Source organism: Pogoniulus pusillus, chromosome 25 (assembly GCF_015220805.1).
Source record: "Pogoniulus pusillus isolate bPogPus1 chromosome 25, bPogPus1.pri, whole genome shotgun sequence".
NCBI lineage: Eukaryota > Metazoa > Chordata > Aves > Piciformes > Lybiidae > Pogoniulus > Pogoniulus pusillus.
In genome coordinates, this window is record NC_087288.1 from 16,949,815 (window position 1) to 16,965,501 (window position 15,687).

The window sequence follows — 15,687 nt, forward strand, 5'->3', positions numbered from 1 at the left end:
AAAATACTTAAGCACTTGCTTCCCTAAATCCAAGTCCTACTCTTCAGTCCTAATAGCAAAAAGCATTTTTGATGTATGCCTAATTTTGAGCACAGAACTTTAACAAGACTAATCACATAATTACAGTTATGCTGGAGCTTAAGTGCTTTGCTTGATCAGAGCATTGGTTAGCAATCCCTTTAAAGTGGTCTGTGCTGTAAAGTGATGATTATCTCTTAAGCTACTCTTATCACATCATCTGTCACACTCTCATCTTCTAGTTTCTTTCTCTTTTGAAAACACCTGGCTCGAGAGTTGATGACACTGGAATGGGCTGCCCAGGGAGGTGGTGGAGTCACCATCCCTGGGGGTGTTGAAGCAAAGCCTGGATGAGGCACTTAGTGCCATGGTCTGGTTGATTGGCTAGGGCTGGGTGCTAGGTTGGACTGGATGAGCTTGGAGGTCTCTTCCAATCTGGTTGATTCTATGGTTCTATGACATCAGCAGCAGGTTGGTCATCGATGGCATTGTGACTGACTGGTCACTGGACTGGGGTAAGAGGCTGGGGGGGAGGGGCTGGGAAGAGCAGTTCTGGGCCCCTCACTTCTAGAAGGATATTGAAGTGCTGGAGCAGTTCCAGAGGAGAGCAACAAGATTGACATGGGAGCTGGAGGGAAAGTCTTATGAGGAGGGCTTGAGGGAGCTGGGGTCGTTCAGCCTGGAGAAGAGGAGACCTTATCAGTCTCTACAAAGCAGTGTAGTCAGGTGGGGGTCAGACTCTTCTCCCAGGCAACTAGTGACAGGACAAGAGGGCATGGTCTGAAGCTAGACCAGGGGAGGTTATTGGCTATCAGGAAGTGCTTCCTCGTGGAAAGGGTGATGAGGCACTGGAGTGGACTGCCCAGGGAGCAGACCTAGAGGTCTTTAAGAAAAGCCTGGCTGTGGGACCTGTTGGCATGGTTTAGCTGACGTTGTGGTGTTGGGTTATAGGCTGGACTCGATGACCTCAGCAGTCTTTCCCAGCCTCAATGACTCTGTAACAGTCAGTAAAACATGGTGACTGCAGTGGATGCTGCAGGCACTGTTTCAAAGATGCTCATCAAAATTCCCAGAAGCTCTCTGCAGTGGTTAAGGAAACAGCTTCCCCAAGCATGATAGCCTTTTCTGGCAGCTCAAAGGCTCACTTTAGACACATGCTGCTGTCACTCCACAAGTGTTTTTTACTTCAATAAGCATGAGATGAGAGACAGGAGCACTTATGAAAGGTGGCTGTAACAGGAGAGGGCACGATTTGCAAACACACTTTACTTCTAAAGGCACCAGGTTGTTTCTTTGAAGCTGACCCATGCCACAATTACAGCCAGGAGTTACTGACCCCCATCACCTTTACATTCCACGCATCAGCTGCCATCTCAGTGCATACTATGAGACAGCTCACAACCGTGCCCCCATGGCTCTGTACCTGTGTGCTAGTTTCAGCCTAGCTGGGATGTTTTGGTGAGAAGAATTAGATTACAAGCTGTGAAAAGGAAACAGTAGTGATGTCTACTGCACTCATAGGCTTGCTGAGATGGATAAGAACAAGAACACAAACACAGATAAGGCAGTTGTTTGCTCTCTGTCTTTGGGGCTGAACATCTCTCTCTAACCTAACTTGCTGCCTGACTAATCCTTTTGCTTCCTAACCCCCCTAGCCAACCCTCCAAACTCACCTTAAGCATAAGGCAATGTCTGGGGTAAGGTAGAGAGGTGGGGAGAAGGTGGAAGGGAGGTTGAGAGCCCCTCCTGGGCACTCAGGTTTCTGGGAGGGCTGCTGTGTTTCTGTATTACCTTTTACCTTGTCTATCTCTGTCTACAGCTGTATAGGTTGTAAACACCTGCTTGTACGTTGTGCTATAAAGCTTCATTTGATTTCCAGATCAGCTGGGTCTAGTCTGGGTGATTTTTCTTAAGTGTGGGGGGGTGAGGAACACCCAAACCATCACAACCTGTGAGCTCACACCTTGAGTACTGTGTCCAGTTCTGGGCCCCTCAATTCAAGAGAGATGTTGAGGTGCTGGAACATGTCCAGAGAAGGGCAACAAAGCTGGTGAGGGGCCTGGAACACAAATCCTATGAGGAGAGGTTGAGGGAGCTGGGGGTGTGCAGCCTGCAGAAGAGGAGGCTCAGGGGTGATCTTATTACTGTCTACAACTACCTGAAGGGACACTGTAGCCAGGTGGGGGGTGGCCTCTTCTCCCAGGTAACCAGCAATAGAACAAGGGGACACAGTCTCAAGTTGTGCCAGGGTAGGTCTAGGCTGGATGTTAGGAAGAAGTTCTTCACAGAGAGAGTGATTGGCATTGGAATGGGCTGCTCAGGGAGGTGGTGGAGGCACCGTCCCTGGGGGTCTTCAAGCAAAGCCTGGCTGAGGCACTTAGTGCCATGGTCTGGTTGACTGGCTAGGGCTGGGTGCTAGGTTGGCCTGGATGATCTTGGAGGTCTCTTCCAACCTGGTTGATTCTATGATTGATTCTCACATGTCCAGGAGTCCACAGTTTTACCGAGATCTCTCCTGCTAAGAGGGCAGCTGCCTGGAAGACTATGGACTTGTGCTAGTTTGAAGCAGGCTGGAATGTTTTGGTGAGAGAAAGTAGATAACTGGCTATGAAAGGAAAACAATGGTTGTGTCTCTTCTCTCACAGTCCCGCTGAGAAGTATGGGAACAAGAAGTAAACATTAGATAACATTCTCCATTTTGTCTTCACTCTGCTTTTGCCTTCAGACCGAGCCACATCTCCTTAACCTCACTGCCACTAACCTTGCTCCTTAACCTCTTGGCTGCACCTCTATTCTTTCTCAAGATTGGGGTAAGGTTGAGAGGGGCAGGAGGAGGTGCTGGGGTGGTTGAGAGCCCCTCCTGGGGACTCAGGTTTCTGGGAGGGCTGTTGTGTTTCTGTATTACTTATCCTTTGTCTATTTCTGTCTATAACTGTATATACTGTAAATATCTGCTTGTATATTGTGCTGCTGTAAATAAATAGCTTCATTTATATTCCCAGAGTCCATCTGAGCTAGCTGGGGCAACTTCTAAAGTGTGTGGGGGTGGGATAGAAGCCAAACCACCACAGGACTATTTGCCAGTTGCTCCTGGCTACTCTCTCTAAGATCTCATGCACTGCTTTCACACAGGTCACTGCTTAGGGTTGTTCCCTCACATGTATGCACTGACTGTGGACCTCCCAGGCCATGCTTGCTCTTGTTGTGACATTTAACTTCATGCACCCCTGTCCTGGCACAGTGTTCTTCTGCCCACCCATTCTTCAGCACAAACGAGTACTTGCAGTTTGTACACATGCTGAGTGATGCTGAGGCTGTGTGCTAAGTCTTCAGCTACTGCTCACAGGCTCACAGGATGGCAGGGGTTGGAAGGGACCCAAGGAGATTGTCAAGTCCAACCCCCCTGCCAGAGCAGGACAATCCTATCTAACACAGATCACACAGGAACACATCCAGACAGGCCTCCAAAGGCTCCAGAGAAGGAGACTCCACAACCTCTCTGGGGAGCCTGTGCCAGTGCTCTGGGACCCTTACAGTAAAGAAGTTCCCCCTTGTATCGAGGCAGAACCTCCTGTGCTGCAACTTACACCCATTGCTCCTTGTCCTGTCCCAGGGAGCAGTGAGCAGAGCCTGTCCCCTGCTCCTGGCAGCCTTCAGATGTTTATAGACATTTATCAAATCTCCTCTCAGTCTTCTCTTTTCCAGACTGAAAAGCTCCAGGTCCCTCAGCCTCTCCTTGTAAGCCATGCCTTCCATTCCCCTTATCATCCTTGCTGCCCTCTGCTGGACCCTCCCCAGCAGATCCCTGCCCCTCTTCAACTTCTTTGAATGAGGAACATATATTTATTTGATTATAAATGATGGAAGGTGTCCTGAAAAAATTTCTGTTGCGCTGCAATGGTGAATGACCTCAATGGCAAAGTCACAGCACTGCACACGCTTGGTTTAGTTGATTTTAATAGGTCTGTTGACCAAAAATAAATCAACAAAAAGAATGAGGGACATCTTTGATATGCCTGATGAAGTAAATTATTTGTGCTGCCTGGATGTATTTTGACCAAAGTTTACTCTTATGGTGTGTGCAATCTGGGGTAGGTGAATCTGCTTTAGCAGAGAGGTTGGATTTGAGTCCTGTCTTCAGTTCTGGGCCCCCAGTTTAGGAGGGACATTGAGATGCTTGAGCGTGTCCAGAGAAGGGCAACGAGGCTGGGGAGAGGCCTTGAGCACAGCCCTACGAGGAGAGGCTGAGGGAGCTGGGATTGGTTAGCCTGGAGAAGAGGAGGCTCAGGGGAGACCTTATTGCTGTCTGCAACTACCTGAGGGGAGGTTGTGGCCAGGAGGAGGTTGCTCTCTTCTCTCAGGTGGCCAGCACCAGAACAAGAGGACACAGCCTCAGGCTGTGCCAGGGGAAGTTTAGGCTGGAGGTGAGGAGAAAGTTCTTCACTGAGAGAGTCATTGGACACTGGAATGGGCTGCCCGGGGAGGTGGTGGAGTCGCCGTCCCTGGAGCTGTTCAAGGCAGGACTGGACGTGGCACTTGGTGCCATGGTCTGGCCTTGAGCTCTGTGCTAAAGGGTTGGACTTGATGATCTATGAGGTCTCTTCCAACCTTGGTGATGCTGTGATACTGTGAAATAGTTTACATACACTAGAAGTTGTTTTTTTTCTCTCAGCATCAATTTGTGACTAGTTAAAAGGAAAAACAGATTATCTTTTCTACTTCAGGTTTCTCTCCCTTCCAGCACAAGCATGCACAGTATAAATTCAGCTGGTAAATGTGGGTTATGGATGGGATGGATGAGAAACTAAAGCCCATGTCAAAAAGGAGACAGCGAAATGGACTCCAATCTTCTGTGTTTTGCACTGAGAAACACTGATGTAGCACATGGACAAGTGAGGAAAACTGACACTGGTGAAATGCTTGAAGAAAACTGACTTACCTTCTTGTAGGCACACAGGTTTATCACTTGGTTTCCAGCTCAGGGAGCCATTAAAGTGTCTCACACACAGCTTTTTTGAAGTACCATTGAGCCTGTATCCTTCTTGGCAATGAAAGCGGACTACCACGCTCTCAAAGAACACTCCTGCACTGGGTGTCTTGTAGCCATGCTCAGGAGCTCCAGGATCAGCACAAGCGTGCAAGTCATCAAATCCTGCACCAGACAAAGACACAATGGAATTTGCTCATTTCCTCCTCATGCAGCTGCATTTGGGCTTTTTCTAGGTGTGATTTTTGGAGGTTGTTTAGCCTGCAGAAGAGGAGGCTCAGGGCAGACCTCATTGCTGTCTACAACTACCTGAAGGGAGGCTGTAGTCAGGTGGGGTTTGTCTCTTCTCCCAGGCAACCAGCAACAGAACAAGGGGACACAGTCTCAAGTTGTGCCAGGGGAGGTCTAGGCTGGATGTTAGGAGGAAGTTGTTGGCAGAGAGAGTGATTGGCATTGGAATGGGCTGCCCAGGGAGGTGGTGGAGGCACCATCCCTGGAAGTCTTCAAGCAAAGCCTGGCTGAGGCACTTAGTGCCATGGTCTGGTTGACTGGCTAGGGCTGGGTGCTAGGTTGGCCTGGATGATCTTGGAGGTCTCTTCCAACCTGGTTGATTCTATGATTCTATGGTTTGGGTGTTACCTGCCCCCGCACCCCACTTTGGGAAATCACCCTGGAAAATCACTCTGGAAATTGAATGAAGCTTTACATTTACAGCTTAGCACAATGTACAAGCAGATAGTTACAATATAGACAGAAATATACAAGTTAAAAAGTAATCCAGAAACACAACAGCCCTCCCAGAAACCTGAGGCCCCAGGAGAGGCTCTCAACCACCCTTCCACCTTCCTCCCACTCCTCTACCTTACCCACGACTTTGCCTTATGCTCAAGGTAGCTTGGAGGGTTGGACAGGGGGGTTAGGAAGCAGAAGGATTAGTCACACAGATGGCAGGTTAGGTTAGAGAGAGAGATGCAGCCCCAGAGAGACAGAGAGCAACTCTGTTATCTGTATTTATGTTCTTATCCATCTCAGCAAGCCTATGAGTGCAGTAGACATCACCATTGTTTCCTTTTCAATCTAATTCTTCTCACCCAAACATTCTAGCTAGCTTCAAACTAGCACATTAGGTTATCCCATTTGTTGTTTAATCTTCATGGGGGCCTCTTACCTTCCATTCATGCACCACCAGCAACCCTACTTTGGGTAGCAGGTACGCAAGAGATGGGACAGGACCAACCTTCAAGCTACAGCAGAAATACTCAGGTGACAGAAATACTCCTATCTTCTTGGGCAGCTGCTGAGGAAGTCAATCACACTCCTCAGCAGCTGACCTGGATAAAAATAAAGCACTTGACCCAAGCTCCCAGTGGGGATTGTGCAGTAATGTATCTGTAATTACTCTTGGGGATCTATGGGATTTTGGAGGTCTGGTACAGTCACTGGGGAAAAATAATAATGTGTCAGAAGCAGAGGGGAAGAGGAAATAAAGAAGAGGGCATGAAACCTATCTGCCATCCAAAGACATAACAGCTAAACCAGAAGATGAGATTCTGGGGTTCTATTAGCTGCTGGGAGATTTTAGGCTGGGTGGGGGGTGGGGAACATTCATGCCACAGGGAAAAGGGACACTGTGCTGTTGGATGTATGTGATCCTCCTATCAGATTTGCTTGGTAGCTCTACCACATCCTTAAGAAGCTGTGAGGAGAGAGCTGTATGACTGCACTGATGCCAGAAGGGAGTCTGTGCAGCCCTTCACTTCCACAAAATAAACTCTTAAGACAACAACCAAAATCCCAACAGTTGCAATCATAAAACGTGACTGTTTATCACTCCATCAAACTCATTTCAATGCCATTTGCACAAACTGAAGCATCATTTTTTGTTTTCCCCTGCAAAGCAGCAGAGGTTTAGCGCAGCACTGAACAAGTACTGCATACTGAAAGAGCAAACAGCTTCGCAACAGGAACAGCAGGGGGGCAATTAATGCCAGTGGGAGGGGTGCCTGGAAAATGTGCAAATCATCCTATGGTAGCCTGAATGTTTTGATTGTAAAGAATTGTCTCAGAGAGCCTCAGCTACTTGCAGTGTGAGAAGGATGAAGTGCCTCTGTGGTACAGGCAGGGAGAAGGAAAATAGTACAGGAGAAGACTTCTCCAAATAAATCTCCATTTCCTGAGGCCAAATCATTCCCTCCACTGAAGGGCTTGATGTGATGCTGAAGCAGCCAAACGGAGAGCACTGATGGTGGTAAAAGGCTCTTGCATTTGGGCACTGAATTTCTCCCCTCAGTGCCGTGTCTGAAGGCTTGCCAGTGAGGAACGGAAGCAAACACCATGCTGCTGTGCTGCATGCCCAATTGCCTGCCCCTGCTAGCAGAGGAGGGCACACTGGGGGGTCACCAGAGAGGACTGCATTTTCCTGACTCCATACCCAGCTGGTTTTATTTGACTTCAGGTCACTGCTCTGAACTGCTCCACCAAACTATGACTTCCAGAAGGTGACCCTGATGGCCAGAATCCAGCCCGAACAGCTATGTGCCATGATTGGCAAAGGTAGCCATCACCTGTACCCAGCCTCTGCCCCTCTGCAGTGCTCCAATATCCAGGCCACTTCACCTAAAACAATTGCACTGGTATCCCCTCTACTGGCACTGCTGAGGGTCTCCTCTCTTTGCATGATAGCAGCAGGGCATCCACACTTATCATCTACTCCTCCACCCAAGGAAGTCTGTTGCGAGATCTGAAGAGTCAGTGTAGTAACCAAGTCAAACAAATCTCTGCACTTCACCCCTGCTTGGCTGCTCACTCGTCTCAAGATGTCCAGTGCAAGTTGGCCAAGATGCTCTATCATCTGCCAGCATGATGAACAAGGAGAAGTACAACAATTATGTTAATTGGATTACATACTGCAGGCAGTGCTTAGCAATAGGGAAGGGCTGTCCATTTTTACTGGAGATTCAAGAGAGGCTCAAGATGCTCTATCATCTGCCAACATGATGAACAAGGAGAAGTACAACAATTATGTTCATTGGATTACATATTGCAGGCAGTGCTTAGCAATAGGGAAGGGCTGTCCATTTTTACTGGAGATTCAAAAGCAGCTCAAGATGCTCTATCATCTGCCAGCATGATGAACAAGGAGAAGTACAACAATTATGCTCATTGGATTACATATTGCAGGCAGTGCTTAGCAATAGGGAAGGGCTGTCCATTTTTACTGGAGATTCAAGAGAGGCTCAAGATGCTCTATCATCTGCCAGCATGATGAACAAGGAGAAGTACAACAATTATGTTCATTGGATTACATATTGCAGGCAGTGCTTAGCAATAGGGAAGGGCTGTCCATTTTTACTGGAGACTCAAAAGCAGCTCAAGATGCTCTATCATCTGCCAGCATGATGAACAAGAAGTACAACAATTATGTTCATTGGATTACATATTGCAGGCAGTGCTTAGCAATAGGGAAGGCTGTCCATTTTTACTGGAGATTCAAGAGAAGCTCAAGATGCTCTATCATCTGCCAGCATGATGAACAAGAAGTACAATTATGTTCATTGGATTACATATTGCAGGCAGTGCTTAGCAATAGGGAAGGCTGTCCATTTTTACTGGAGATTCAAAAGCAGCTCAAGATGCTCTATCATCTGCCAGCATGATGAACAAGAAGTACAACAATTATGTTCATTGGATTACATATTGCAGGCAGTGCTTAGCAATAGGGAAGGTTGTCCATTTTTACTGGAGACTCAAAAGAAGCTCAAGATGCTCTATCATCTGCCAGCATGATGAACAAGGAGAAGTACAACAATTATGTTCATTGGATTACATATTGCAGGCAGTGCTTAGCAATAGGGAAGGTTGTCCATTTTTACTGGAGATTCAAAAGAAGCTCAAGATGCTCTATCATCTGCCAGCATGATGAACAAGGAGAAGTACAACAATTATGTTCATTGGATTACATATTGCAGGCAGTGCTTAGCAATAGGGAAGGGCTGTCCATTTTTACTGGAGACTCAAAAGAAGCTTCTTTCTGCTTCAGGCAACAAACCCATATCCTTCAATGAAGCCAGTGATGATCTTATTTATTTTCCATTAAGCCAAGGCATAACCTGACATTTCCCTCAATTTTGTTACTTTGGTGATCTCAGAATTTGCAGTCAGGCAAGGAATATTAGAACCCAGCTTGAAATATGTGTCCTTTCTTACTAGCTGCACCAGGGACAAGCACACAACTGCCTTCTGCTATGCCTCTGCACCAAGAGACAGAAAAAGAAAGGTGCTGAGGTCACATAAAATTTGCCTGGTTAATAAAAAAGAGAAAGAGCCAAGCTCATTACTGAGTTTTCATTAAGCCAAATACACAGTTAGAGAATTTGGTGTTGTCAGCACAAACCCCAACACAGAAGGCTTTTTTCTTTTTTATTGAACTGGTGCAGCCTTATTCTCTGACCCTACTGCCACTTTTCTGGTGACCTTTCACAAACAAAGGTTGTTATTCCTCCTAGGGATTGTTTTGCAGTAAGTTGGTCTCCTAGGTAGTTTTTTTTTCTTGAGCACAGTTTGTGAGCAGACAAATCTCTCCTCAAGGGAAATTCCCAAGAAGGAACTGGAATGCAAATGGAAGACTTTAATTATGTATCCTCTAGTTTCTACAAAGCCAGCAGCCAGCTGTTATTCAGCTACTGGCTAAGAGATGGCATCAGGAATCAGCACAGGATCACTGCTTCCATGCAGCTTTTCCATTGCTAAGGAAGAAGGAAAAAGCCTCAGGAACAGCCAGTTAGGAGGATTACATGTGCAATATGGTAACTTCTCAGGGTAAGATCATCAAGACAAGGCAAACAAAACACCAGCTCCATCTTTTCTTCACAGATTTCAACAGTACCTTTGGCCCAAATCATAGTCCTATGAAAAGAAGTAGAAGTCACTTGTATGGCAAGCTCCTTTTAGAGGATGTGTATGGTCCAGGCACAGAGCAGTGAAGTCAGTGCTCTGCCATCTGCATCCTGGCCTGGATCAGGAACAGTGTGGCCAGCAGGATAAGGGAGGTTATTCTGCCCCTGTACTCAGCACTGCTCAGGCCACACCTTGAGTGCTGTGTCCAGTTCTGGGCCCCTCAATTCAAGAGAGATGTTGAGGTGCTGGAAGGTGTCCAGAGAAGGGCAACAAAGCTGGTGAGGGGCCTGGAACACAAAGCCTATGAGGAGAGGCTGAGGGAACTGGGGGTGTGCAGCCTGCAGAAGAGGAGGCTCAGGGCAGAGCTCATTGCTGTCTACACCTACCTGAAGGGACATTGTAGCCAGGTGGGGTTGGTCTCTTCTGCCAGGCAACCAGCAACAGAAGAAGGGGACACAGTCTCAAGTTGTGCCAGGGGAGGTCTAGGCTGGATGTTAGGAGGAAGCTGCTGGCAGAGAGAGTGATTGGCATTGGAATGGGCTGCCCAGGGAGGTGGTGGAGGCACCATCCCTGGAGGTGTTGAAGCAAAGCCTGGCTGAGGCACTTAGTGCCATGGTCTGGTTGACTGGCTAGGGCTGGGTGCTAGGTTGGACTGGATGATCTGGGAGGTCTCTTCCAACCTGGCTGATGCTATGATTCTATGACACTTACAAGGGAGGTATAGTGAAGCTGGCCATGACACTGCAAGGGCACTGCAGATGTATTCACATGGCCTTCACAATCTAGAGAAGCCAGGAATGGACTCCGAGTTTCTTCACAAGGGCTGCTCCTCTCTTACACAACAGCTTATGTACCTGAGAGCTGAGTCCACCAGCCCTTTGCAAGTGAAGTATGAAGTGCCTGGTGACAGCATTCAAGAACAATAATGCTGAAACACTTCTGAACACTGACATCTTCCTGTTGTTCTTAATGATAGCAGACCTGGACCATTTACATAATAGATGCTTTTCATGCAATCTCATCTAGTTAGGCTTCACCTTACCAAAAATGAGTAAATTCATCTCTTCAGTGAAATGCAGCTTGGTAAATTAGGGTGTTTTTATTATTTTTTCCCCTTACAATCTCTAGTTTCTTTCCTTTTTTTGAAGCTATGCATTTAAAAGCAGCTACTCAAAGCACTTTTGTAATGGCAGGAGTAGCCTTCTGTTAGAGATGTGCCATCTTTTGCTTTGCTCCCTTTAGAACCAGATGGAAGTAATCAGAACTGTTTTCAGTCAAAGCCATGAGATAAGACTTTGGAAAGAGCCACGGAAGTTCTATAAATAGGAAAGCCAATCTTCTGGTTATAACAAAAAGGTGTTATCCTGCAGGAAAAAGAGTGTGTTGGATAAGATAAAAAATAACAACAACCAATTCTGTTTCTCCATAAAACCATCAATGAGTCTCTGGGGGAGAAGAAAGGAATTTTACTTTGACTACTGGATTTTTCTCATGGTTGCAAAGAAGGAAGAGGGGATTGTCAGCACTTGCTAGTAAAAACTACACAACAGAGCAGTAAATTTTCATGCTACCCACATCATAAAATTTGCTAAAGCCAGGAGCCACCATCATAATCAATGCTGCATCGCTAGCAGCAACTTTATGGGGTGCTGTTGTATGGTTTTCAGTCCCTAAAGGAAAGACCACACAATGCTGAAACTTACAGTTCAGTAAGTTCTGCCCTGGTAAGACCTCAGCTTGAATACTGTGTTCAGCATTGGGCTCCCCAGCTGAAGAGGGACAGGGGTCTGCTGGAGAGGGTCCAGCAGAGGGCTGCAAAGATGATGAGGGCACTGGAGGGCATGGCTGATGAGGAGAGGCTGAGGGACCTGGGGCTGCTTAGTCTGGAGAAGAGAAGACTGAGAGGGGATTGGATAAATGTCTATAAATATCTGAGGGCTGGGGGTCGGGGGGGAGGGATGGACAGGCTCTGCTCACTGCTGCCTGGGATAGAACAAGGAGCAATGGGTGTAAGTTGCAGCAAAAGCGGTTCCAGCTCAACACAAGGGGGAACTTCTTTACTGTGAGGGTCACAAAGCACTGGAACAGGCTCTCCAGAGAGGTTGTGGAGTCTCCTTCTCTGCAGACTTTCAAGAGCTGTCTGGACGTGCTCCTGTGTGACCTGACCAAGAATGCATAGTCCTGCTCTGGCAGGGGAGTTGGACTCAATGTATGGAGGTCCCTTCCAGCCCCTAACATCCTGTGATCCTGTGAACTCCTAATCATAGACTCATAGAATCATAGAATCAGCCAGGTTGGAAGAGACCTCCAAGATCATCCAGTCCAACCTAGCACCCAGCCCTAACCAATCAACTAGACCATGGCACCAAGTGCCCCATCCAGTCTTTTCTTGAAGACCTCCAGGGACAGTGCCTCCACCACCTCCCTGGGCAGCCCATTCCAATGCCAATCACTCTCTCTGCGAAGAACTTCTTCCTAATATCCAGCCTATACCTACCCTGGCACAAATTGAGACTGTGTCCCCTTGTTCTATTGCTGGTTGCCTGGGAGAAGAGGCCACCCCCCACCTGGCTACAATGCCCCTTCAGGTAGTTGTAGACAGTAGTAGGATCACCCCTGAGCCTCCTCTTCTCCAGGCTAAACAGGCCCAGCTCCCTCAGCCTCTCCTCATAGGATTTGTGCTTCACGTTCATGAAAGTTAGGTCATGCAATGATAAAATCATTATGGTTGGGAAAGACTTTGAAGATCACTGAATCCAACTGTACCCAGCTACCATGACCACTAAACCATGTCCTGAAGCACCACATCTACACACTTCTTGAACACCTCCAGGGATGGTGACTCCACCACCTCCCTGGGAAGTCCCTTCCAATGCCCACTCACCCTTTTCACTCTTATCCATCCTGTCTGGATGCATTCCTCTGTGATCTATACTAGATTGTGTGGTCCTGCTCTGGCAGGGGGGTTAGACTTGATGATCTCCTTGGGTCCCTTCCAACCCCTAACATCCTGTGAGCCTGTGAAAAGGCTTTAATATTTAGCCTTTAGTTGCAGACTTTTTGCACTTTAAGGGGGATTGTGTATAAATGTAACAAACAATAAAGCCTCCTGACAAGGTTGCTGAGGCCATCCTCACCAGTAAAACATGCAGCTGACAGAGAATATATCTTGGCTGTGGTATTTAGCATATTTCTCCTGTAGAAATAATGGGAGGTCATCAGAAAATATAAATGCTTGACCTGGGTAAAACCTAAACAGTTTATTTGGGTTCCTACTTTACCTGAAAGATAAGTAATGACCTGAGAAATAAGGAATAACCTCATTGGGGTGCAAAATGAATAATTGTGTTTCATTTAACCAGACTGTACTTCTGGAATTCTCTGTTCTGTGTTCTCTAATACATAGTGATTCATCTCAACCCCAAGTAAAAGCTTGAAATACTGGAAGCCAGGGGGAACTTCCATATTGGTGATGACAAGAAATCATGATAGCCATGACTAAACTTCATATATGCCTTTAAAAAGGCTGGAGGAAGCATTTCTCATCTCTTCCACTCATCCTCTGTCTCAGATACCTCTTTTGTTTTCCTGGTTTCCCTCTTCTATCACCTTATCATAGAATCAAGCAGGTTGGAAGAGACCTCCAAGATCATCCAGTCCAACCTATCCCCCAGCCCTAGCCAGGCAACCAGACCATGGCACTAAGTGCCTCAGCCAGTCTTACAGCTCCTTGTAAATCCATGGTGCTGGAAAAGTGATTTCTAATCTGGATGGTGAAGGGCCTGGAACACAAACCCTATGAGGAGAGGCTGAGGGAGCTGGGGGTGTGCAGCCTGCAGAAGAGGAGGCTCAGGGCAGACCTCATTGCTGTCTACAACTACCTGAAGGGACATTGCAGGCAGGTAGGGGGTGGCCTCTTCTCCCAGACACCCAGCAATAGAACAAGGGGACACAGTCTGAAGTTGTGCCAGGGAAGATCTAGGCTGGATGTTAGGAGGAAGTTGTTGGCAGAGAGAGTGATTGGCATTGGAATGGGCTGCCCAGGGAGGTGGTGGAGGCACCGTCCCTGGAGGTCTTCAAGAAAAGCCTGGATGAGGCACTTAGTGCCATGTTCTAGTTGATTGGCTAGGGCTGAGTGCTAGGTTGGACTGGATGATCTTGAAGGACTCTTCCAACCTGGTTGATTCTATGGTTCTATGATTCTATGACTTGCTGCCTCTAAATCTGCTACACAGCATTTGACTGACACGCAGCTGATGTATGCTACTCAGAAATGGCTGCACTCATTCTTGAACAGAGACAGCACTCACACTGCAGTTTGTTACACACTCACAGTGAAGGAAAAGTGAGTATAATGTGTAATGATATTAAAGATGCAGAGCATGTGCAGTATTTTCCTTCAGCACGATGGAGAATGGGCTCTACAGCAGCACCTGCATCTGGGCTCATTACATCAGCAAGTCCTTCCTATCTCGGTCAGGCACAGAGGCTTTGCAGCCCGTGGCAGGACCAGACTGCCAGCATGCACATTTCAGAAGGGGTCTGTAAACACTGCAGGAGCAGGTTATCTTAGGCCAGCTCTCAGTAAAAGAGTCATATTAGGCAGAATATCAAGGAGAAGGGCCAAAAGTGCAAAGGCGCTGAGGGTTTGCTTGTCTCATACAAAGGAAAAGTAATTTTCTTCCCTTGAAGAGTTTCTGCCCTTTTTTTTCTCTGCAAGCAGCACAGGCACAGCATTTTGTGCTGTTGGCTGTTTATAGCTCCTTGCTGTTGATGTTAATTGGACTATCCACATACCCCTGTAACAAGAATAGGAAGGATGTGCTCCGATTAGCATCTAGCCTTGGCAGGGAAATGAAATTATAAACCTGTGATTTCATTAGTGAAATGCCTGCTGAAATCTAAACTCTCTTTAATCCCTTAAGGGTCACTAATGCTTAAGCTTCCCTGAGACTTCAGCAGCTTTGCAAAGCCCTGCCCTGTTTAAGATGTGGATCACAACCTCCCTTGCTATCCTTGCGGAACATGCTCCCAGCTCTCAGTGCTGCTGAATGTCCCTCCTCACTCAGCTAAGCCTTATCCAGGGCAGCCTAACAAGCCACTGAAAGAAAGGGAGAAGTTCAAATTACTTTGTAGGAGAAGCAGAAGAGCAAGTAAGGCCTCCAGGGGCTGGGTGTTTTGCTTAAGCCACAGGCTGATCTATAAAATCAAGAACACCATTAAGCTTCGTTCTCCTTCATATAACCCCAGAGCGTCATAGCAGAAGAGCAAGAAAATCACTGTGCAGTGCAGTTCACAAGCACTAAACCCACTTGTCTGCAATAAAATATGAAAATGCAAGCCCTGCAGAAAGGGCAACAGGCTCCAAGAGGGGCAGGGATCATTCCAAAGGCTGAGACTGCCTCATTTGCAATTCCCCAGTTTTCTTTCTGCTCCATTTCATGCCACATCCCCAGTGGAGGGTGAGGTTAGAGAGATGCAGCTCAGACAGCAGCCCCAGTGAGAGTGGGTATCTATGTTTTTATTTCTTGTTCCTATAGTGGTTATCTATGTTTTTATTTCTTGTTCCCATACATCTCAGCAAGCCTATGAGTGCAGTAGACATCACCACTGTTTTCCTTTCACATCCTGTAATCTAGTTCTTCTCACCAAAACATTCTAGCCTGCTTCAAACGAGCACATCTAGCCTCTCACATCTGCTGTCCATCCTCCTTCACCCCAGTTCTATGCACAGCCCCTCCCTACTCCATACACCTACCCATGCACCCTCTATTAAGATCTGCATG

General features: G+C 47.1%; 1 protein-coding gene across 2 annotated transcripts in view; it reads right to left on the reverse strand.

The window, feature by feature from the left end:
* SUSD4 (sushi domain containing 4) overlaps positions 1-15,687 on the reverse strand; it is a 127,309-nt gene that overhangs the window by 42,335 nt on the left and 69,287 nt on the right. For both annotated transcript variants that reach the window (XM_064164569.1, XM_064164570.1), the window contains exon 3: positions 4,958-5,170. In XM_064164569.1, the coding sequence (XP_064020639.1) occupies positions 4,958-5,170 (213 nt within the window). The remainder of the gene's footprint in view (positions 1-4,957; positions 5,171-15,687) is intronic.